The sequence below is a fragment of the Pituophis catenifer genome, unplaced genomic scaffold (assembly GCF_029215685.1).
Source record: "Pituophis catenifer annectens isolate HBS135680 unplaced genomic scaffold, rPitCat1.0.hap2 SCAF_17, whole genome shotgun sequence".
In the NCBI taxonomy this organism is placed as follows: domain Eukaryota; kingdom Metazoa; phylum Chordata; class Lepidosauria; order Squamata; family Colubridae; genus Pituophis; species Pituophis catenifer.
Genome location: NW_027256897.1, coordinates 906,907 through 928,195, shown reverse-complemented (window position 1 = coordinate 928,195; position 21,289 = coordinate 906,907). Strand labels below are relative to the sequence as shown.

General features: G+C 48.7%; 2 protein-coding genes across 4 annotated transcripts; both read right to left on the bottom strand.

Annotated features, from left to right (window-relative positions):
* Window positions 1–889: 889 nt before the first annotated feature.
* On the bottom strand, window positions 890–8,032 carry SET (SET nuclear proto-oncogene). Of its 3 annotated transcripts, none has more exons than XM_070955930.1 (8): window positions 7,670–8,032; window positions 6,230–6,287; window positions 5,539–5,681; window positions 5,065–5,168; window positions 4,648–4,761; window positions 3,517–3,687; window positions 3,332–3,422; window positions 890–2,280 (listed from the first exon to the last, which is right to left on the bottom strand). In XM_070955930.1, the coding sequence occupies exons 1-8, from the start codon at window positions 7,740–7,742 to the stop codon at window positions 2,273–2,275; spliced, it is 762 nt and encodes a 253-aa protein (XP_070812031.1). In that variant the 5' UTR covers window positions 7,743–8,032; the 3' UTR covers window positions 890–2,272. The 3 variants fall into 3 exon arrangements, with proteins under 3 accessions (XP_070812031.1, XP_070812030.1, XP_070812029.1); XM_070955929.1 differs by having other exon boundaries at window positions 3,317–3,422; window positions 7,670–8,031; XM_070955928.1 differs by having other exon boundaries at window positions 3,276–3,422; window positions 7,670–8,030.
* A 2,402-nt stretch (window positions 8,033–10,434) lies between these two features.
* UBAC1 (UBA domain containing 1) lies at window positions 10,435–21,289 on the bottom strand. The gene is made up of 10 exons (XM_070955566.1): window positions 21,091–21,289; window positions 18,305–18,425; window positions 17,298–17,371; window positions 16,770–16,877; window positions 15,591–15,693; window positions 14,204–14,312; window positions 13,494–13,719; window positions 12,386–12,472; window positions 11,164–11,302; window positions 10,435–11,037 (listed from the first exon to the last, which is right to left on the bottom strand). Exons 1-10 carry the CDS (start codon window positions 21,226–21,228, stop codon window positions 10,922–10,924), a joined length of 1,221 nt encoding a protein of 406 aa, XP_070811667.1. The 5' UTR covers window positions 21,229–21,289; the 3' UTR covers window positions 10,435–10,921.

The window sequence follows — 21,289 nt, the reverse complement described above, 5'->3', positions numbered from 1 at the left end:
GAGGGAAGATGCCGAAGGTGGCAGACTTGATTTCAAGCCACTCATTCAACCTTGTTTTATTTATGAATGAAAACAATGAAGGTAGAAAGCAGGACAGCATCCCAATAAGCCCTTCTTCATTGCAATCGTATGCTCTATACCAGGGGCGTTTTTCAATACTTTTGTCGTGCCCAATAAAACCCCTTCCAGCACATGGATTCTGTTTTAATTAAACCATTTTTGTAATTTTGGCCTTTCTTCAAACGTTTTGGTGCAGTCTCAATCCGCCTTGTAAACCTGGTTTTAATCTTGGGAGAAACAATTCTCATTGGGTGCAATTTGCAAGGCAAACGTTCTAACAATATCCGATTTGTATTCAGAGGGATCTCTAAATTGGATCCTGTAAACTGTTGGAAATTGGGCCTGAATTTGTTTCATGTCAGATCCAGATTAAAAATAAGCCTGTTTTTTAAGGCAGTTTCTTAGAGAGGGCAGAAGAATCCTGTTATTTCAACAGACACTTTTTTGAGTGAAAGATGTTGTAAAGAAAAACCCGATAGAAAATTTAGTTTGGCTGCACCAATGAGAAGTCACATTTCATTTTTCAGCAGGCGATTCTTACTATTTGAGACTGTCCTTCAAAATCATAGATCGGATTTACTTATTTACTTCTTTGGTGGATTTAGCAATACAATTTCTCAAGTGCAGTTTAATTTGCTTGTCCGATTTGCAACTGAAGCGAATCCACATGTGAAAAGCTATTCTTTAAGGCGGTAGTATCAACTTAAGATATACATTAACAGCGCTTTAAAAATTTTGACCAATGGCACGGAGGCTGAGGAAGAGTAACCCCAATGAGCTCTGCCCCACAATTCCCAAGGGAAACAAAAGCTTTTTAATTCAAGACCAATCCAGTGATGATCTTTATTGATATCAACAGATGAAGTTACATAATTCTTCCTACATTGAATTAAAATTTAAAAGCATCACGCTAGGATACCTCAAAAGCATCTTCATCTCCCCAGAAGCCATGTTTGGAAAACCAGCCAGTTCAGCTTTGTTTAGTTTGGTTGTCAATTTATACAGGGACTGCCAGGTTTTTCCACCCCAGAGAACCAGCCAGTCACAATTCACAGGGAAAAACAAAAGGAAGGAATGATGATTTAGCCTGAACCTGGAGCCCACCAGCCCTGGACCGATGGATACCAGAGAGGGGAAGGGCTGCAGCCGTTTGCACAGCCAACGTCTTGGTCTTAAGGGTCCCTTGTGATGCGTTTTGCTCTAGTGGCATGCTGAAACACCAGGCTTTGTTTAGTGAAGACTATCAGCCCCCTTGTGTACACATTAAGTTTTATTGTAACAAAGCAACTTGTACACTTTTTAACGTTTAAAACTGAGCATTTCTTTTCCAGTGAAACAAAAAAAAAAGTTGGAAAAAAAACCAAAACAAGGAACAAAATTACAGTAGAGAATGTAAATTCCAAATAAAATCCTACAGGGGAGAGGGGGGGGGGGGTCGGCTGATTCTCCATCAAGTGGAAGGGCTGAACTGTAATCATTAGGAGAGAATTTATAATTTTGTTTTAAAGTGTCATCTTAAACTGCAAAGATGTTTGTTAAACATCACGATTAAACATGCCAAAAGGAGAAGAATCCATGTTTTGTCAAAATGCCCATTTAACCCACCCCAACATCTGAAACCCACCCCTTGCTTACCCTGTCTATAACCCCCCCATTTTTTTTAGCTTTTTCATTTTTTTTTAAACAAGAGAAATAGACAGATACATGTTGGTAAATGCTAACTGTCCATATTCACATAGAGACACAGTGTAATCTCCGAACCCAATATACAGAGAAAGAAGGAAAAAGCTAGATTCTATGCAACTACCACACAGGGGGGCCTAGCACTCCGCAGCCTCCAGGCTGGAGCAGACGGTTCTCGTTCTTCCCCACAGAACACAGTGCGCTGATGCCACTGACAGTTTTTTTTCTTTTTTTTTTTTCGTTTCAAAAAACAGGGATTTAAAAAAATTGAAATGGGTCGAGATTCTCTTTCACTGTATTCTGCTCAAAGATATTTTTCTCCAAAATTATTTTGTGAACCATGGTGAAGAGGAGAAGAAAGAAAAGACCTCGGGAGAACAATGCGACTGAGCACAAGAGGGCAGGGAGGGGGAGGGAAAGGATGGGGGGGGGAGAGGAATAAGACAGCAATTTGCTCCCAGGGACTGGTGGAGGGAAAAGGAAGGATGGACTGTGGTTGGAATCTGTCAGTGTTCAGTCATCTTCTCCTTCATCCTCCTGTGGAGAGAGAAAAAGCAACATTTTCAAATAAACGGCTGAGCTAATTAAGTAAACCACCCGTGTCTCCATTTCCTTCGGAACCAGGGAAACAAGCAGGAAGAAGGGGGCAGGGTTTGAACAAACTTGATCTAAGGCTCTTATTATTACTGGGGAATGCTTAGTGGGGGTTCCGTTTTGGGATTGTGAATGGCTCTCTGGTTCTACTTTGAAGTCCTTTTATGTTACATTGGTATAGCACTGCCAGCAAATATATTACGCTAAAAGATGAACCTGAATTTGAAGCGACCACCACCCACTGAAAGAAAAAAAAAAAATCTATTGTGACTGAATTGGAGGCAATTTTCAAGATCAAAACTAGTGCGCAGGGTGAAGTGGGCTTTGACTGTGGAAACTACGGAAGCGAGATTCTCGTTTCAGTGCCTTGGGGCCATGAGGTCCTTGGGAGCAGGGTTTCCTGACCTCAGCAACTTTAAAGATGTGCGGACTTCAACTCCCAGCATTCTCCAGCCAGGCTCTGGAGCATAATATGACCTAAGTAAAGTAGCAGGTTACACCACCTAGAGGAGAAAAACCATTAACTGGTGCTTATGCCACTTGCCTAGCGGCATTTCTCCCCTATGGTGGTAGCGGTACATCAGATCATGGCGATAAAAAGAAACATTTCCTTCCAAATCCATTCACCTGCCATAAATAAGCTAATTAGTGCTAATCCAATCCTGTGTATGTATATATATATATATACTTTTTAATTACGTGGGATTTATCAGCAAAAATTAAGTTTCTCCTGCTCGCTGAGTGCAAGTTACGCAACTTGTAACTACAACTTTAGCAGAGGCTGAATTCGAACTACGAATCAGCCAAAGCAACGGTTTATGGTGAAGCATTCAGTCCGGGGAATCTTCAAAAGGCTAGTTCTGTTCTGAGCTTACAAGTTTCAGGGCAATGTAAGGTCCCTAACTGCCATCCCAAGAGGGAAATCTTAGAGCTCTAACCTCTCCTTCTTCTCCCTCATCATCATCTTCATCTTCCTCACCCTCATCTTCATCACCTTCCTCATCGATGTCCTCCAAGCCTTCCTCCTCTTCATCATCGTCGTCATCCTCTTCTCCCTCACCTTCTTCATCGTCCATATCGGGCACCTTGTTGGGCACAAAGGAGAGTTATAGCAAAGGGAGCCCCCCCAAGTGCTTTGACCAGCCTGGCAGCCAACGGGCCTTCCCGGCAGACGCTCACCAGGTAGTACTGCAGCGGGTTTGGCCAGATGTCGTCCTTGATGACCTCCCCTAGTTCATCGGCCCCTGCATCGGAGTGGTCAGTAAACCAGGTAAAGAAGCTCTCCGGTTCTTCATGCTGCCTCTTTCTGCTGGCCTTGTTCTGCGTTTGGCTCGAGCGCTTTGTCAGGTCCTTAGTCCGCAAAAGAGCAAAAAAGATCAGTCCTCCCATCCACTTGTTTTCTCTCCACAACTGCTTGCATGCCAACTCACAACTCCCCCCAATGTAGTAGGTCTAGCTGATGTTTCTGCTAAAATTTGGTAGTGGAGTTCATCTGCCTCTCTTCCTTTGACAGTCTTCTCATGGCACAACAGCCAATAACAGTGAAGGAAAACAAGAGCTTGGTACTGGGAATAGTTTAAGAGAATCACAAACATTGCAAGCAGACATGACCTTGAAATTATTTCTCCCATCCTGAGGGGAAATAAGGATGGGATCCTGACTCCAGGAGCAGTCTGTTGTAGCATCCCACCCTCCATTGCTAGAAAAATGCAATTTTACTGGCCTTAAGGGTATTTCCTTCAAAACTTTGTCATAGTTCAAAACTATGCAGCGACTATGACATTTTACCACAGCCTAGTTTTGCCACATAAGGTTGTCGGGAAAAATCACAAATAATGAACGGCCCCAAAGGAAGGCAGCATAAAGGTTAACAATCTCAGAGTAAACCAATTCAGTTCAATGGGGCAGATTTTTCACACCCATTGTTTCCATTGCCCTGTGGCAGGCTGATCATGGCTTCCAATTAAGACCCTCCCTTTCATGTTATAGGGTGGGATTCAACTTCACATGCTGCAAGGATTTTAAGGAAGGAACAATCCCCCAATATTTTATTTCATGCAGTTTGTCTGCTCCAAATTCTGGCCGGAGGAAATGCTACATTAACAACCTGAATCAATATTCTAACCAGAGTGACACTATTACATAAGTAGATGTACTTTCATAGTAAAATAAATAGTCTAGGAACACTTTTTCCAACTCTACACGTTTTATTAAAAGCCATCAGCTTTTTGTGAGCTTCTACTATCAGACTCCTGTTCTTATCTTTTTACTGTTATGTATGGTAATTTTACACTTAATGGAGTTAAATACCTTCCCAGATTTCCATTTGATTTCGCTGGACTTGGATGAGGGGTCTCCACTTTCGTTCAGATGAAACTCTTTGGAGAGCATCTTGTTTTCAAAATAGGGATTCTCATCAAAATACTGCATTCAAAGGAACAGACAAAAATAGAGAGTCTTGAAATTTACATATTGCATATAGTATGACCTTTGAATTGCTTACCATCCGTACACTAAGCTTGCACATTTTCCCCCTGCACAACCCAAGTGCAGATTGTTGCAACCCCCCCTTCCCCCAATGACCAACAAGCACCTCAAAAGGGTTTCAAAGCATCAATCCATCCTCTGGAAGGATATTTTGAGACATGCTGCGGAGGAGATGTATTCCAAACAGCATTTTTTTTTTAAAAAAAGTGTAAAAATGGTGTGTCCTACACCTGTACTTACAAAATCTATTCTGTAACCTGATTTGATGTCCTCAAACTCCGTCACCTCCACTCTGATCAAATAATGCAAGGCTTCTTCATCTTCCTCTCCCAACAGTGCAGATACTAAGGCAGAAAGATGAAATTTGTATTACAAATAATTTCAGATGAAGCCACTATCTCATTAACCGGATCGGTTTCTCCCTCAAATGTATGCTTTCCTACTTAATTCCCGCTTAAGTGTTCTAGAATGTTAAGTTTAACAGAAATCACGGCAACTGGGAGGAGGAACAATATTAGATATGTTCACTGCTTTGAGTTATTTATAAAAACAATAAAGCTGGGATTAAAATAAAATCTAAAATCTAACTGAAAATAGGAACTAGCTAACTAAGGACCTTTGCATTTCAAGACTTTCATTTGCATGTGATATGAAAGACTACAAGTCACTTAAAGTGTTTTGTAAGTTTTCAGAAAAATAAACAACTCTGCTTACCTTGTGGGTGGTTGACAAATGTTGTTACCCAAAAGTTGGGGATTTTGGCGATCAATTCTGACCTCTTCTGGAAAAATGGTTGGCGGAGTTTGTTGTATTTCTGTTCTACTTTCAAAATTTCCTCACTGGCTTGTTCGTTCAGTCTGAACACAAGATTTAAACATGTGTAAAAACCTTTACGTGGTACTGAAAGCTAGAGTATTAAGCAGATTTTAACCCAACATGGAAGCTTTCACATAGCAAAATGCCAAATCCACACTTCCATCATCAAATGTAACATTTATCAACGAAAGATTTTGTTTTGGCTTTAGGTAGAAAACCTCAACTGAGAAGTTCCAGTGTACGAAAGAAATGAATTGAGCATTAAACCATTTTAATTGTTCTGCATGAGAGCTCTTGTTTTGCAGAAATGTTACAATTTATGTCAAATCCTCAAAACAGTGGGTGGGAAAAAAAACCTGAAACAGCCAATTGTGTTACATTGTTTAAAAAAAAAAGTGGGGGAGAGTTTTTTTCTCAACTAATTCCAAGTTCAAATTTTATTGAAATTCTATATATTAAAAATCATCTTAGACTACATCCTATCAAGCTAGTTATTAAATCAGGAAAACCTATTTGCAATACAGTCCTTTTACAGGATAGCAAACTAACCACAAAACACTTTTAAAAGCAGATTAAACACATGGTTTACCTGTCTATTTCATTCTGTACTTCATCAATATGTTCAATTGCTTCCTGCTGCTCTTTGTCTGGAGAGAAAATAAAAGTTTCAAAAAGGATCAAACTGGGGACAAGGCAATGTTTTCAAACATCACACATGGCGTCAAGACTCCTGGAACTTTTGCTAAATCTGGCACCCTTAAAACAGATTTGAACATTTTGGCCTTTCTCTTTCGGCAGCAACCCCAAATCCTCCCTCCAGGAAGGGAAGCCCCCCCTTGCAACAGAAACATGAGTCTCCCTCCCATATCTGCTTAAAAGGGGGGGGGGGGGGCGTGCAATCGCTTGCATTGGGTTCAGTCCTTCCCTTTGGCCTAGCAACCTGGCCAGGTGACTTCGGGCCAGTCCCCTTTTCTCCCGCCCCAACCCACCTCCCAGGATTGTCGTGGTAGGGAGGGGAAAACGAGGCTCTTTAAAAAAAAAAGGCGGGATTGAATGAAACTTGGCTGGAACAACGGGCGGATATTTTTTTTTTTTTTAAAAAAAAGGCCCCCAATCCGAGTCTAAACATCTGGCGGTGCCCTCAACCGTAAGAAAAGCCGCCCAGCACTTTCGCTTCCGGTCCAATTTTGCCCCCCCCCCACCACTCCCACAACAGGAGCAGCCCACCCCAAATTCAAAAACTTCCCAGCCGCATCGAAAGGCGGGGGGGGGGGGGAAGAAAAATAATAAAGAAAGAAGACCCCCCTCCCCACCTTAACGAAGTTTCCCTCCCTCTCCCCTTCCCCTTTTGGGAATCCCAATCCATCCCACATTCGTTGCAGCTCCTGCAGCCGGAAGGCGCCCCCGAGCCTCCTCCTGGTGGGGGTGGGGAGGAGGAGGAGGAGGAAGGAAAAAAAATATATATATATAAAAATTCCCACCCCCTCCGGGACAAACCACCTGCCGGGCGCCAAGTTTCCCCAGCACGTGCGGCCCTCGCAGGAGGGGGGGGAGGAGGAGGAGTGGGGGGCGCCCCCTCCCTCCAGGAAGGTGGGGGGGCGGGCGAGGAGCGCACGTGGCGCCCCCGAAGAGGGAGGGGAGGGGAGGGGAGAGCGCGGGGCCCCCGGCCATGCGGCGAGCGCAGCCATCATGGCGGCCTAATCGGCGTGAGGGGGGGGGGGGAGGAGGAGGGGAGGGATCGGCGCCATCGGGCCGGCTGGGCCTCGCTGGAGCGGCAGACAAAAGGGGCGCCGAAGATGGCCTCCTCCTCCTCTCCTTCTCCTTCTTCTTCCTCGGCGGGCAGAGGGAGGCCGTCCAGGCGGCGATCGGCGTTGCAGGCCGCACATCCGGCCCCCTCGCCCGCCCGCCTCCTCCGCCTCCGCCGTTCGCGCCTCCGGGGAAGATGGCGGCCGAGCGGCGAGGGAAGAGAAGCCGAGGGAGGGAAGGAAAGAAGGAAGGAGCCCGGCCCCGCCCGCCCGCCCGCGCCTACCGGAGATCTCGTCGGCCCCGTCGTGGTTGGAGTTGAGCTCCTTCTTGGTGACTTTGGCCGCCGGCGCCGACATGTTGAGGGAGGAGGGAGCGCGGAGACTCGCCTCGCCTCAGACCGGCCTGGCCCGGCCGCCGCCGCCTGCCTCGCTCGCTCGCTCGCTCGCTCTCCCGCTCCGACGGCCCGCCCGCAAGGCCGCGCGTCGACCGAGGCGGCGCTGGGTGGCCGAGCCCGGGTCCCCTCACGCGATGACCGCCGCCGCCTCCTCCTCCTCCTCAGGCTGCTCCAGGCGAGGGGTGAGCGCTGCGCAGGCGCAGAGAGGCGCTTTTTCTCCTCGCCCTCCCGCGGCCGCCAGCCGACTGAAGGCGCGCACGGAGACTGCGCGCAGCGGGGCCCGACTCGGAGGATTCTCCCGCCCCCTGAGGCGCGCAGGCGCAGACGCGGCCTCTCCCGGACGCTAGGAGACGGCGAGAGGGGCGGTGCGCAGGCGCGGAGGGCCTCCTCTCCTCGGCGGGCGAAGGCCCGCGGGGGAGCGCGCAGGCGCGTGCGGGGCCTGTTAAGCCCTCTCCCCAATCGGGTGGCAGCAGGAGAGAGGATGAAGCCGAGCTAAGCCGCATGCGCGGCCGCGAGAGAAAGAAGGAGAGAGGAAAAGAGAAGAGGGAGAAAGAGAAAGGCGTCAGCGCGGCTCCCTCCTTCCCGCCCTCCGCCTGTCTGCCTTCTGCGCAAGCGCACAGGCGCCTTTCTTTCTCCTCCCCCCCCTACAGGAGTAATGGAATAAAGAGAGGTCAAGCGGCCCTCCTCGAGAAGAACAGCGTTCTGCGCAAGCGCGGTGGCGCGGCGTCTCCCCCTCCCCTCTTGAAACGCGCTTCAATTTTTTTTCCAGCGGGCGATGTTTTGAACGAAGGGGCGGGGCTGAGGGCCGAGAGCCCGCCCCTCTTCCCTTTGGATTGGTGGCCGGGGGTTATAATAGGCAGCGCAGAGGCTGGGAGTGGGCGGGGCGATCTGGCTCTATCTGGTCCCGATGCCCGCGGGGGCGAGCGAAAGTAGGGCGGCGGGCGCGCATGCGCGGGCAGGGGGGGGGGGAACGCGTGCGTTTGCGGAGAAAGGCTGCTGCGCGCGGGAGTTTCCTGCCCTATTGTGCGCTGGAGGGGGGAGGGGAGGGGGGAGGCTCTTTGGGGCTGTTGCATGCATGTTACATGTTGCACGTCTCCGACCTAGCTTGCAAATGACACAAGCTGTTGCAGAAAGCCCCCCCCCAGCTTTCCAAACGGGGGGGGGAAGAGAATTGGAGATCAAGTCCCCCTCCCCCCTTCAGGCATGCCCTTGCAGCGCAAAACAAGGCATGGCCACAGCTGCACCCCTCCCCCCCAGTTGCCTGGGGGGGCTGCAAAGAAATGCTGCAGAAAATGCCAATTGTTCCAGCTTCTCAATCCTGAAATCGTTCTTGCCCCACTAAAGGCAAAGCAGAATCAAGACTTGGGTGGGGGCGGATTCCACAGGCACAGCAACCCCCCATATTCCTCCCCCCCAGGTTGATGCGGCTGGCTGCCCACCAGCAATGGCACCCGCTTTCCTGCTGCAGCCTCAGCTTGCCCTTGCACCAAACGTGCGCTTGTACCGTCCGCTGAATCACGGCTAATTGGCCCTGGGTTTACCCGGTCTGGCGCTCTGGGAATGCACAACCGACCCGTGGGAAGCGGCAGCGCAAGGCTCGGCGGAGAGGCGGCAGCGCTAATTGGCGGCTTAAATGTGTTGCGTGCAAGATTTTTCCAGCAGGGTCGGTGCCAAATCCCTCCTGCACAAACCCTTGGCTGTTTCCCTAGGCTTTTAATTCCCCAGAGGCAGAACACCACAGCTGGAAGAGACCTTGGAGGTCTTCTGGTCCAACCGCCCCTGCCTGCACAAGCAGGAGACCCTATACCCCTGATGGCGAACTTATGGCACCCGTGCCACAGGGAGCCATATCTGTGGATACACAAGTGTTGCCCTAGCTCAGCTCCAGCACACATGTGGGCACCGGGGAGCTGATTTTCAGGCCTTCTGGGCCCACCGGAAGTCAGGAAACGGGCCGTTTCCAGCCTCCGGGGGGGGAGGGGAGGCCGTTTTCACTCTCCCGAGGCTCCAAAAAAGCCTCTGGAGCCTGGGGAGGGCAAAAAAACGGGCCCACCGGTAACCTTTTTGCTGGGTTGTGCGCAGATGCGCGCGGGGGGGGGGGCACAAAAAGGTTAGCCATCACTGCTCTATACCATTTTATACAAATGGCTGTCCAGTCTCTTTTTAAAAGGCTCCAGTGATGGAGCACCCAAAACTTCTGGAGGCAACTTCCGTTCCACTGTTTGAGCCCAAAATTTCAGCTGTTAAAATGAGTTTTGCCCCATTTTGCGATCCCTTTTGCCACGACTGTTAATAACTGCAGTTGTTAAGTTAGTCATATAGTCATTAAATGAATCCGGCTTTCCCCATTGATTTTGCTTGTCGGAAGATTGCAAAAGGGGATCATGTGGACACTGCAACCGTCGTAAGTACATGCCAGGTGCTAAACGATCACTCCGTTCATCGACAAAACTTCAAGAGGTCTCCCTGCTCAAGTTGGGAGACAGGGCGATGTTCTGGCACATACCCCAAATGTGTTTCAGGGATGTGTCTTGTTAAAAATGGCTTAAAAAAAAAAAATCAGAAGGGACTGAAAGATTTTTAACATCCCTAAGGCAGGGCTGGTTGAGGTGGGGAAGCCTGCTGGGTCTCGTGAAGCAAAAACTCTCACACCGTCAGTTTAAAAATCCTTCTGTATTTTACAACAGAAATAACTTAAGAGGAGAAACCAAACGTCCCGAGAAAGAGCAAACGAGCCCTGTGCCGTCCCCGAAGTTCTGCACGTACGGATGAGGCTGTCTTATTTTTCCAATCGCTGGATTCCTAATTGCAAACGCCATTTCCGGTTATAAGGATGGATCGTTTTCTGATTTTCTCTCTCTCTCTCTTTTAATAGAAACACTTGAAAGAAAAGGAAAGGGCGTCTCATCCCACTGTCTCCTACACCACCTAAAAACAGAGAAACGGCGCAGGGCGGAAGCCGGAAGTGCAACCAAACCGAAAGTCTGTTAACACGTCAACCCAAAGACTCAAAAGGCAAAAGAAAACACGCGTCGGGCGCCTTCCCGAAGAGCTCGGCTGCCCATCGGCGCCTCAGCTTCCTTCTGGGATCGGAGCAAAGCGGAAAATCCGACATGGCGGAGCGGAGATAGCCGGATCCTTCTAGGTGCGATTCAAGGTCTGGAAGATCCGGGAGATCTGTAACATGACTGGCCCGGTTTCGGGGTCGTTCATCCACTGCGTGCTATTCAAGGGGTTCTCAAGCATGTCTTCAAAAGCTGCCAGAGAAAAGAAGAGAGGGTAGATCTTAGTCCCCCACCCACCTCGTCTTACGACCGCAACTCAGTCCGCCTTCCATGTCTCCGAAGTCTGGACCGAAATTCCTGGGAAGCCGTGGGACTTACCGAGTAGAGTTTTAGGGTTGGTCAGCCCCAGCTGCACCACGGGGTTTTCTAAGATGGCTTGGAAAAGAGGACTGGCAGGGTCAATCCCCTTGTCTAAATCTTCTGGGGTCGGCTTCCGGTCACCCAGCAGCCACTCGCACTGAGCGGAGGGAAAAAAGACGAAGAATGACCCCCTTTGCATCCCTCCAAGGACAAGAAGAACTGCTATCAACTCAATTGATTCTGTCATTTATACTTCTATGGCTGCCTGGGGTCTGGTCTAACTACTCTCCTGCCATCGCTCTGCTGAACAGCTAATTCTCACAGAGCTGTCTAATGTCTATGTGTATTTATCCATGTAGTATGGTTGGATATTATTGTTTATCATTATTATCTTTCTTACGCTCCTCTCTTACTGGTATTATTTTTATGGTTGTTATCATTATTCTGTTGCTTTGCATGTATGCTGAGAGCTGCTGGACCAGAGACAAATTTTCCTTCTGTGTCTAACTTCACGTGGCCAAAGGAAGTATTCAATCCAATTTCAATTCTGCTTTGGCACTGACCTTGTCTGAGTTTGGAAGCTCAGCAGGATCAGGCTCGGTTAGTGCGTGGATGGGAACCTACCAGGAAATCTCTGGCTAGATTGGGGAAATGTAAAAAAAAAAAAAAACCCAGAGCAAACTCTTCCAAGAACACAACCCCCTTGGAAAAAGGTTTTACTTTTATTTTAACCATCCAGAATTGGGTGGATTACAAATTTAATTGTTATCATCATCGTTATCTCGCTAAACATGCAGTCAGCGGGGTTTTTGAAGGAACCCATCGAAGCAATTCGGAACACAGAATCATAGGATGGGAAGGGGGGGGTCTTCTAATCCAGCCCCCTGCTCAAGGCAGGAGACCTTACACCATCCCCAACAAATGGTTGTCTAATCTCTTCTTGAAAACCTCCAGTGATGGGAGCACCCACAACTTCTGGTGGCAAGTCGTTCCACTGATTAATTGTTCTGTCAGGAAATTCCTCCTTCCTTCCTTCTAGGTTGGATCTCTCTTTAATAAATTTCCACCAGTTACTTCTCGTCCTGCCTTTAGGTGCTTTGGACAATAGGTGTCCCCCTTTTCTTTGTGGCAGCCCCTCAAACATTGGGAGAAGCTGCCATGTCCCCCCCTGGACTTCAGGCCCCTGGATAAGCTGCGTGTGAGAAGCGGGTCTGCCCTGCTTAAGTCGGGAGAGACTCACGGCGGCGTTTTGCTGGTTGTTGTTAACCCTGAGGGCGTCCACCACTTCTTTCTCGTCAAAGCCCATCTCCATTAAGGCCGCCACCGCCTGAAAGAGAACCACGGAATCGCTTACATGGGAGGGGGGGGGGGGAAACCGTGTCCCTGCGCCTCTTTCCCAGGACTCCCAAGGCCAGCAGGTAGTTTGGGATGGAGGAAAGTCGTGAACAGCTGCTAAAGTAGCAGGCTTGGCTGCTTTAGGGGAAGAGGAATTCAGAGCAGGACAGCAATTGGTGGAAAAAGGGGATTAGAGGTGAGCAGGCTACCCGAAGGAGACACGGAATGGCTGGGCATCCCCTCGCCCAGCCTTGGGCTCCTTAAACAGCTCCGGTTCCAGTGGAAGTAAAGAAAAAAATAATTATTTTAAAAGCTGGAGGCTTTCTCTGTTAGATGTGCCACGTGGGAAGGGAGTTATGGGGAGGACCTGTCATTCCTTCTATGAGGCGAGAAAAAAAAACGGGCAACAGTTGGAAAAAAACTTTATGTCCTGGGGATGAAGCTGACAGGGAACAGCTCAGAGGGAAGGGTTGGTTCCCCTAGCAGCTGCCCTGAAAACAACAACAGGTCGTCCTTGAGATAAAGACTGTTATAGAGCCTGGCCCCAAGAGTTTTAAAGTAGGGCACCAAGTGACCGGTCCCGATTTTACGACCTTTTTTGCAATGGTCCTTAAGCGAACTCATTGCTCCCTGGGAACCAGAAATTGGAAGTAAAGAAGTTTCCAACAAAAAAAAAGACTGTAAATTGCAGTAATGCAAGCATGGGGGCACTGCAAACAGCCATAAATGTGGGTCAGTTGTCTTGAAATGCGGCCATGTGACTGCAGAGGGTGTGTGTGTGTGTGTGTGTGTTGTCAGAACTTTGAAACTGGATAATAGCTTTTGGGAAGGGGCGGGGGGGGTTCTGTTGTAACTTTGAACGGTTGCTAAGTGACCAGTTGTAAGTCAAGGACTACCGAGACAGAAGACTGGCTATCTTAGAGCAGTCCTGGGAGTCCATTATACTTGGGAGAGGGGTGGGGGGGGGGGCAAACAGGGCTGGCGGGTGGGAAAACCCGGAGCAGGGAGAGTACCCGCGGATCCGGACGAAACTCTCGTTTCCTTCGTATCTTCTTGAATATTTCCGTCAGCTCGTCCTTGGGCTCCTCCGCTGAGCTGGCCCCGTTGACCGCCTGGGGGATGGCAGACCCCGCTTCTTCGGCTGCGCTTTCCACGGGGACGTGGCCTGGCATGGGGGCGTCGACCGTGGGGTCGTCGGCGTGCTCGATGAGCCACTCCATGGCCTGAGTCACGGACATGCTGCAGGACGAAAGACAACACGTCAACACACGGAACATATAATTATGGATAATATGTAATAGGATATAATGAGTAATAATATGCACCTTGTGTGTCCAGTCACACTTGGCCAATAAAGAATTCTATTCTTATTTCTATTTCTATTCCTCTTTTCTTCTATTCAGAAGGGACCTTGGAAGTCTAGACCAACCTCCTGCTCAGCAGGAGACCTTCCCCCCCCCCCAACGCTTTTATTGCAATTGTGGGAAGAGGAGCATTTCAGTTCAGTTCCTGACCCTGTCAAGCAGCTCCCCCCTCCTGAAAGCCCCCCCAACAGTTGGGACGTTCCTCACCCTGGCTTTGGGGAAAGGAGGGGAGACTCCCAACAGTTTGAAATGTTGTTTGCGGAGGACAAACCCAGAGGCGACATCATGGGGGCATGGAGCACTACCCTATCCTATGTTCCATGTGTTGATGTCACACAAACACACACGGTGCTACCTACTGGCTGAGGCGAAGGGCTTTGATGGCTCTGCTCTCGGGGAAGCCCATCTCGGTCAGCTGGCGCAGAGCAATTTCGTCCACCCGGTCATCGTCATCCTCATCCAACATGGCTAGAGGAAGAAAAAAAGAACTGGGTAATGTGACCTGAGTCATTACAATAGACAATTAGTCCCAAACAAACCTATTTTATTGTAACAGCTGAGAATTACGTCCATTCCCAGCTGAGTCCCAATGAGTTGCAAATCAAGTCCTTCGGGATAATCAGCAACCTTTATCTTCTTTGACTAAGGCCTTACTTGGCAAAGCCCCACGAAGTTCAGAAACAAACAAGAGATGCCAACTGGAAACAGAGTTAGCAATGTTGCTTTCCTGCAAAAAGGCCCAAGTGCCTTTGTTTCTCTTTTAAGCCTTTTGGGAGGGGCCAATCATCTGGCCTTACTCCCAAGTTGCCCTTTTTGCTTTAGCTGTTCTTGCCTTCTGGCAGCTCTGTGCATGAGTGCACTAGGAACAGGCTCCTCCTGTTCCTCTGCCTCTCTGCTGTCTGACTCTGGGGGCTCTGGAGTCTGCGCATCGCTCCCAGATGGCCCTGGCCCCATCTCTGCCTCCAACGCACAGCTCTCATCCAGGCCTTCCCCAGACTCCAGGACTGGCCCATGTTTCTCCCCAGCCTCCTCACTGTCCGCTGCCAGCTCCGCAGGCTGCTGGCAGACCACAACAGGTAAGGAAGGATGGACTGGAATCTCTAGGTTATTATCTATAAGTAGTCCTTGATTTATGACCACTTCCCTGGTCACCTTTCAGGTAGTCCTCAGTTTAAAACCGTTCATTTAATAACCATTCAAAGTTACTGGTAGTCCTTGACTTGTAACAGCTAATCCAGTGACCGTTTAAAATTAAAATAGCACTGAAAAAAAGGGACTTATGACCGTTTTTCACACTTACGACCGTTGCTGCATCCCTGTGGTCACCTGATCAAAATTGAGAAGCTTGGCAACTGACTCATATTTATGACGGTCGCAGTGTCCCGGGGTCATGTGATCCCCTTTTGCGACCTTCTGACAAGCAAAGTCAATGGGGAAGCCAGATTCACTTTACAACCATGTTACTAACTGAGCAATGGCAGTGATTCACTTAGCAACCAACTGTGGCAAGAAAAGTTGACTTTTCTTCTGACTTTGGGCCAATCATCAGGGGACGGTGCCTTCTAGTCCCGCCTTAGGGACACAAGCCGGCCTAGTGACTTTGGGCCAGAGTCTTTCTCTCTCTCTCAGCCCAGCCCCACCTCACAGGGTTGTTGTTATTGTGGGGAAAATAGGAGGGGGAAGGTGTATTGGAAATATGTTGAATAACCAAGGCAGGATAGAAATAAATACATATTTTCCCCGCACCATTTGCCTTCTTGAAGAGTTCGACAGCATCTGGGTTCAGCGCTAGCAGCTTCTGGGCTACTTCGATGAGTGAGACCAAGATTTTCCGAAGCTCCGTCTGAAACTAGAAGGAAGAAGAAAATTAACATCTCCGAAGAAACCACCTCCAAAAAATGCCTCTTTCCTTTTCTTGGCGTTTCACCTTTAGCGCTGACTTTGGACAGAAGAATTAATTTCAATGTACCTGATTTATTTTAATGTACGGTACCTGCCTCCCCCCTTTTTTTTTTATTTGCTGGGGCTTTTGAGATTCTCAAGAACGATGATTCGCCTTTTAAAACAAACTTTGTGCCTCTTTTGTTGTTATTCCATGGATACACTCCTAAAAGTTGTCTGTTTTGCAGCTGCCTTGACATTCACAGCTCCTGCTTTGAAGATTTTCGGTGATGTTCAAGGTCCATTCTCCTCCCCCTCTCCCGCTCCCCCCCCCAATGCCTGCTGTCTTTAAGAACTCGATTAGAGTTGAGATGAAATTACTGCCTTGTCGAACGCAAAGGGGCTTTGGGGTGGATCTGCTCCCTGGAATGATTCCAGATTGGGAATTCGCAGGGATTATCATCCCACCCGAGGCTGTCATTTCTCTTTTAAGGAAGCGTCCGAATTCACAATACGGATAGTCATCGACTTACAACCGCAATGGAGGCCAACATTTCTGTTGCTAAGCGAGACGTTGAGTTTTGCCCTATTTTACATCCTTTCCTGCCACAGTTCAATGCATTCCTGAGGACTTTTTTTTTTTTGCTGGGGGGGAAAAAAGGACCCATCATAAATTGTGTTATGTAACCAGCTGTAAAAGTCAAGCTATTTCCAAGTGGCTGAAAAATGGTCACAAACTGTGTACAAGTGTGTGTGTGTGTGTGTTGATCTCATCACAACGGGGTTGTAAGTAGCTTTTTTTGGGAGGGGAAGGTCTGTCATAACTTTGAACAGTTGCTAAGTAACCGGTCGTAAGTCCAGGGCTCTGCATATTCAGATGCGTTTTGTACCTGCAGCCGAACGAAAGCATCGGTGGTTGTACAAAGAACAGGACTGCCTCCTCCCGTTGCGGTTCCCCCTCCAAGACTATTATGGGATGCCCGGATGTTGGGCCTGGAGAGGAGCGGGCCAAGGGGCAGCCCCCAAGAGAAGCCAAGGACTCACGTCTCTCATGTTGTGGTGGGCCACGCTCCGATCCACGCTGTGGGAGGGGAGGCTGGTGGTGGCTTTCAGGATCGCCTCCTTGTCGGGCGCCTTCTGCTCCTGCTTCCGCTAAACGGGAAAGGAATCCGTGTTCAGACAACGTGGCCCCTCACCTCCAAACATCCACTCTGTGATTGTGGCAGCTGTCCGGTTCCCCCAAGGGCAGCTGATGGGAGGCCTGGCTTTTATTTGTGAATTTGTTTGTCTCCTGCCTTTATTGTTTTTGAAATAATTCAAGGTGGCAAACATATCTAACATACCTTCCTCCTCCTATTATTCCCACAACAGCCCTGTGAAGTAGGTTGGGCTGAGACACAAGGACTGGCCCAAAGTCACCCAGCCGGCTTTCATGGCAAAAGCTCACTTTGGCCTCACAGGGTAAAAGAGTCCAGGCTGGTGATGTGACCCAAGGATGAAAGGAGGGACCAGATGCTAAAGAGCAGCTTTGAAGGCGGAAAGTCTTTCCATATCCTGGCCCTTGGGACTCACCTTTTCCTCGGCAGAGACATCGGCCATTTTGGGAGGTGCTGGTGGAGCTCTTTTCTTCACTAGCACCAAAACATCTAAGGAGACAAGAAGAAGATAAATGGAATGAGATGTCATGGCTGCCTTAATTTCTTTCTTTGATAGGACAAAAAAAGTTGGAGGAAGGGAAAAAAGAATATCTTGCCCAGTGCCAAAAGGATCAAGGAAGGAAGGGAGGGAGGAAGGAAGGAAAGAAAGGAGTGAGGGAGAGAAAAAAGTCAAGGATGTAGAGTAGAGAGTAGAGTAGATGGGAGGAAGGATGAAAGTAAAAAAGGAAGAAGGAAGGAAGGGAAAAGGAAGGAAGGAAGGAAGGAAGGAAAGGAGTAAGGGAGAGAAAAAAGTCAAGGATGGAGAGTAGGTAGGAGGAAGGATGAAAGTAAAGAAGGAAGGAAGGAAGGAAAGGAGTGAGGGAGAAAAAAGTCAAGGATGGAAAGAGGAGAGTAGAATAGATGGGAGGAAGGATGAAAGTAAAAAAGTAAAGAAGGAAGGGAGGGGGGAAAGAAGGAAGGAAGGAAGGTTGGAAGGAAAAGGAAAAAAGAGGAGGAAGTACAGAAGGAAGATGGAGTCAGTAAATACCAAAGGAAGTATCTGTGGTCACTCTGAGGCAGGAGGACAGCTCCTATCTGGGTAAGAGATGGCCAAATGAGCAATGGCTCTTTGCCACAAGGGTTCAAGCAGAGGCTTGGATGGCCATCTGCTGGGAATCCCCTAGTGGTGGATTCCTGCAGTGGAAAGCAGGTTGGACTGGATGATCTCCAAAGTACCCTTTCAACTCTTACATATTCGGATTCCCTGAATCGAGCCTGCTGCCAATACCGATTGTAAAGAATTAGCTGAAACGGACCTGCCTTGCTATTTGAGACAGCTCTCAAAATCCCATTCAACCTTGCCTCCCATCCTCTGCATTTCAGAGGGGGCGAGGGTTTCTGAACCCCGTGTGACACCCCCAACCCCCCCAGCCATTCCCTCACCTCGATCCTGAATGTTCTCCTCCGAGACCGTCTTGGTGTCATTCAGCACCTTCTCCGAAGCAGCATGGATGAGTTTGTGGTGCGTCACGCATTTCGGGTCTTCGAGGCTGCCCGGCAGGCACTGCAGGGAGGGGAAAGAGAGTGAACCTTTTAAAACAGCCTCGTCCTTTTAAAAGAGCCTCTTCCGGGGGAAAATGTAAAAAAAACTGGATGGAGACACAGGATAAGGAGGAGAAGAACGAAAATTACAGCATACACGTAGTCCTTGACTTACGACCATAATTGAGCCCAACATTTCTGTGGCTAAGCGAGACAGTTGTTAAATAGGGTTTTCCCCTTTTTACAACGTTTTTGCCACAGTTGTTAAGTGAAACTTAACTGCAGTTGTTAAGTTAGTAACATGGTTGTTAAGTGAATCTGTCTTCACTATTGACCTTGCTTGTCAGAGGGTCTTCTTTGCATTCTTTTGCACTTAATGACTGGATGATTCACTTAACATCCATGGCAAAAGCATTGTAAAATTGGGTTTGAAGCACTTAAATACCAGCTTGTTTAGCAAGGGAAATTCCAGTGCCAACTGTGGCTGTAAGTTGATGATTACTTCAGGGGTGAAATCCAGTAGATTCTGGAGAACCGGTAGCGGAAATTTTGAGCAGTTCGGAGAACCAGCAAATACCACCTCTGGCTGGCCCCAGTGGGGTGGGAATGGGGATTTTGCAGTATTCTTCCCCCAGGAGTGGGGAGGGAATGGAGATTTTGCAATATCCTTCCCCCAGGAGTGGGGAGGGAATGGGGATTTTGCAGTATCCTTCCCCTGCCATGCCCATCAAGCCACACCCACCAAGCCACGCCCACGGAACCGGTAGTAAAAAAAAATGGATTTCACCACTGGATTACTTGTACAGACCAATCAGAAATAATGGGAATTTCTACACATACATGAGGTTCGTACAGGGTTTTGCATGACGTTCTCCTACAATAATGTCAGGGCTGGTTTATTTTTATATTTCCCCCGCGATGACCTTTTGCAGGCGACAGGAGATGTTATCAACTGATCCCAAACATAAGGCTTGCCACTCTGCTTTAATGTCTGAGTTAAGATCCCTTTCAACAACCTGATTGGCTTTTTAGAAACTAGAGGGGGAACAGTCATTTGCTAAAATATTGTTCATTTTGGAAATCTGTGCCTGTTTTAAAAAAAACAAAACAAAATTAAAATGGAAATGCAAAGAGCTTCCCCTTTTTGCTCAAAATAAAGTGGGCAGTTCCACCAAGAATCAAACTAAAGATTCCCTTGGTGTCCTCCAAAAAGTTCACTAAAACTCACATTGGCCCATTTCGGGGGTGGAGTTTCTCTGTTTTGAGCCACAAAAGGAAATTTGGCTCTAAGCACAACATTCCCTTTAGCTAAATCATCCCAAATATTATACAACAACGTGACCTTTGTTCTTAAAACATTTGTATTTTTTCATACAAATATGCAAACGACGCCAAAAACTAAATGCACATTTTTTTTTCCTTTACGGGAAGCATCTGTTTTGGGATATTTCGGTCTTGGAATGTTATTTCAGTCTTTGATTCATTTCTCAAAATAACTTTGAAATGCAAAGTCAGGATTGGCTCAGGACACGTCTGTCTGACTGTTAAACAAGGCAGTTTCTTTGTTTTTCTATGCCCCGGAGACTCCCACCAGTCCCGTCCCCCCAAAAAGTGGTTTCTGCTGATGCAGACTTTTAAACCTGGTTACTGCAAACATCTTCTTGGGTACAAAAAGCAACCGGGGAGATAAGTTGCTTTCGAGATTAGCCCACATCAAGGATTTCCCACTGAAACCCTTCCAACCCTGGCCAATTTTTAAAAAGATCTTTTTAAGCTTCAATGCCAAGTATATGGTCCTCAGTGAGGGTCCTGGGTCTTTTCAAACCAGGAAAGGTGGCTTAGAAGGGGTGAGAAAGGTAGTCTAGCCTTCTAGGGGGATTTGGAACCTGGACTGGTTGGCTGTACAGGCAAAGGATGATGGGCATTGTAATTGGAAGGGATGAGGGTGTCTGGCCGTGCCAGCAGAGGATTATGGGCATGGCATAATTGGATTGGAAGTACTGCCCAGCTGGGGATGATAGGAGATGAAGGCCCTGACCTCCAGAGGGCCAGCAGATCTGGAGATGAGCTGTCTTGGCTGGGAACCATGGGGGCTGCAGTCAATCCCATTGGAAGGGCATTAGATGGCTCCTTATGATGGGTCATGTAATCCACCACTCCCGGTCAGGAGCTCCACATGGAGGTGGTCCATAGTGCTGGCTGAGGATGATGGGCACTGTGGACAACGCCCTCTAAAGGGCACGAGGAGTTGCAGGGGTCAGCCTGGTCAAACACGATAGGCTATGTAGTGCGTCGCTTTGACAGGCGTCCCAAGTGTGTGTGAAGACAGCAGTGTGGATGGAGGATGAGGATGATGGGCACTGTAGTCAATCCAATCTGAATGGCCTGGGGGGGGGCACAGCATATGAAGGACAAGAGAGCCCATCGCTTCTGGCAGGGGATGATGGGCACCGGGGTTGCCCTCCCCCAAGGGGTCTTGGGCAGTTCAGGACCGGCCAAGCGAGATGGGCTATGTAGTCCACCACCTTTTCTCCAGGAGCCCCAGGTTTAGGGGGGAGGGGGGCGACGACTTAGCAGCCCCGGCTGAGGATGATGGGCACCGTAGGCAGCCCCTTCATGGGGCGGGCTGCGGATGAGGGGCTCTGTAGTCCACCCCGTGGGGAGGGTTTTTCTTTTTTTTTCCTTACGTGCTTGAGGCAGCGCTCCTTGAGGCGCTCGATGGCCGTGTCCTCGGCCACCTCCTCCAGCCACTCGGCGCCGTCCAGCGCGCAAATACGCAGCCGCAGCACCTTCGCCGCGAAGATCTTCTCCTCCTGCACGAACATCGCCGCCGCCGCCGCCGCCTCAGGGCCCGAGGCCCGGCCCGGCCCGGCCCCACCGACTGCC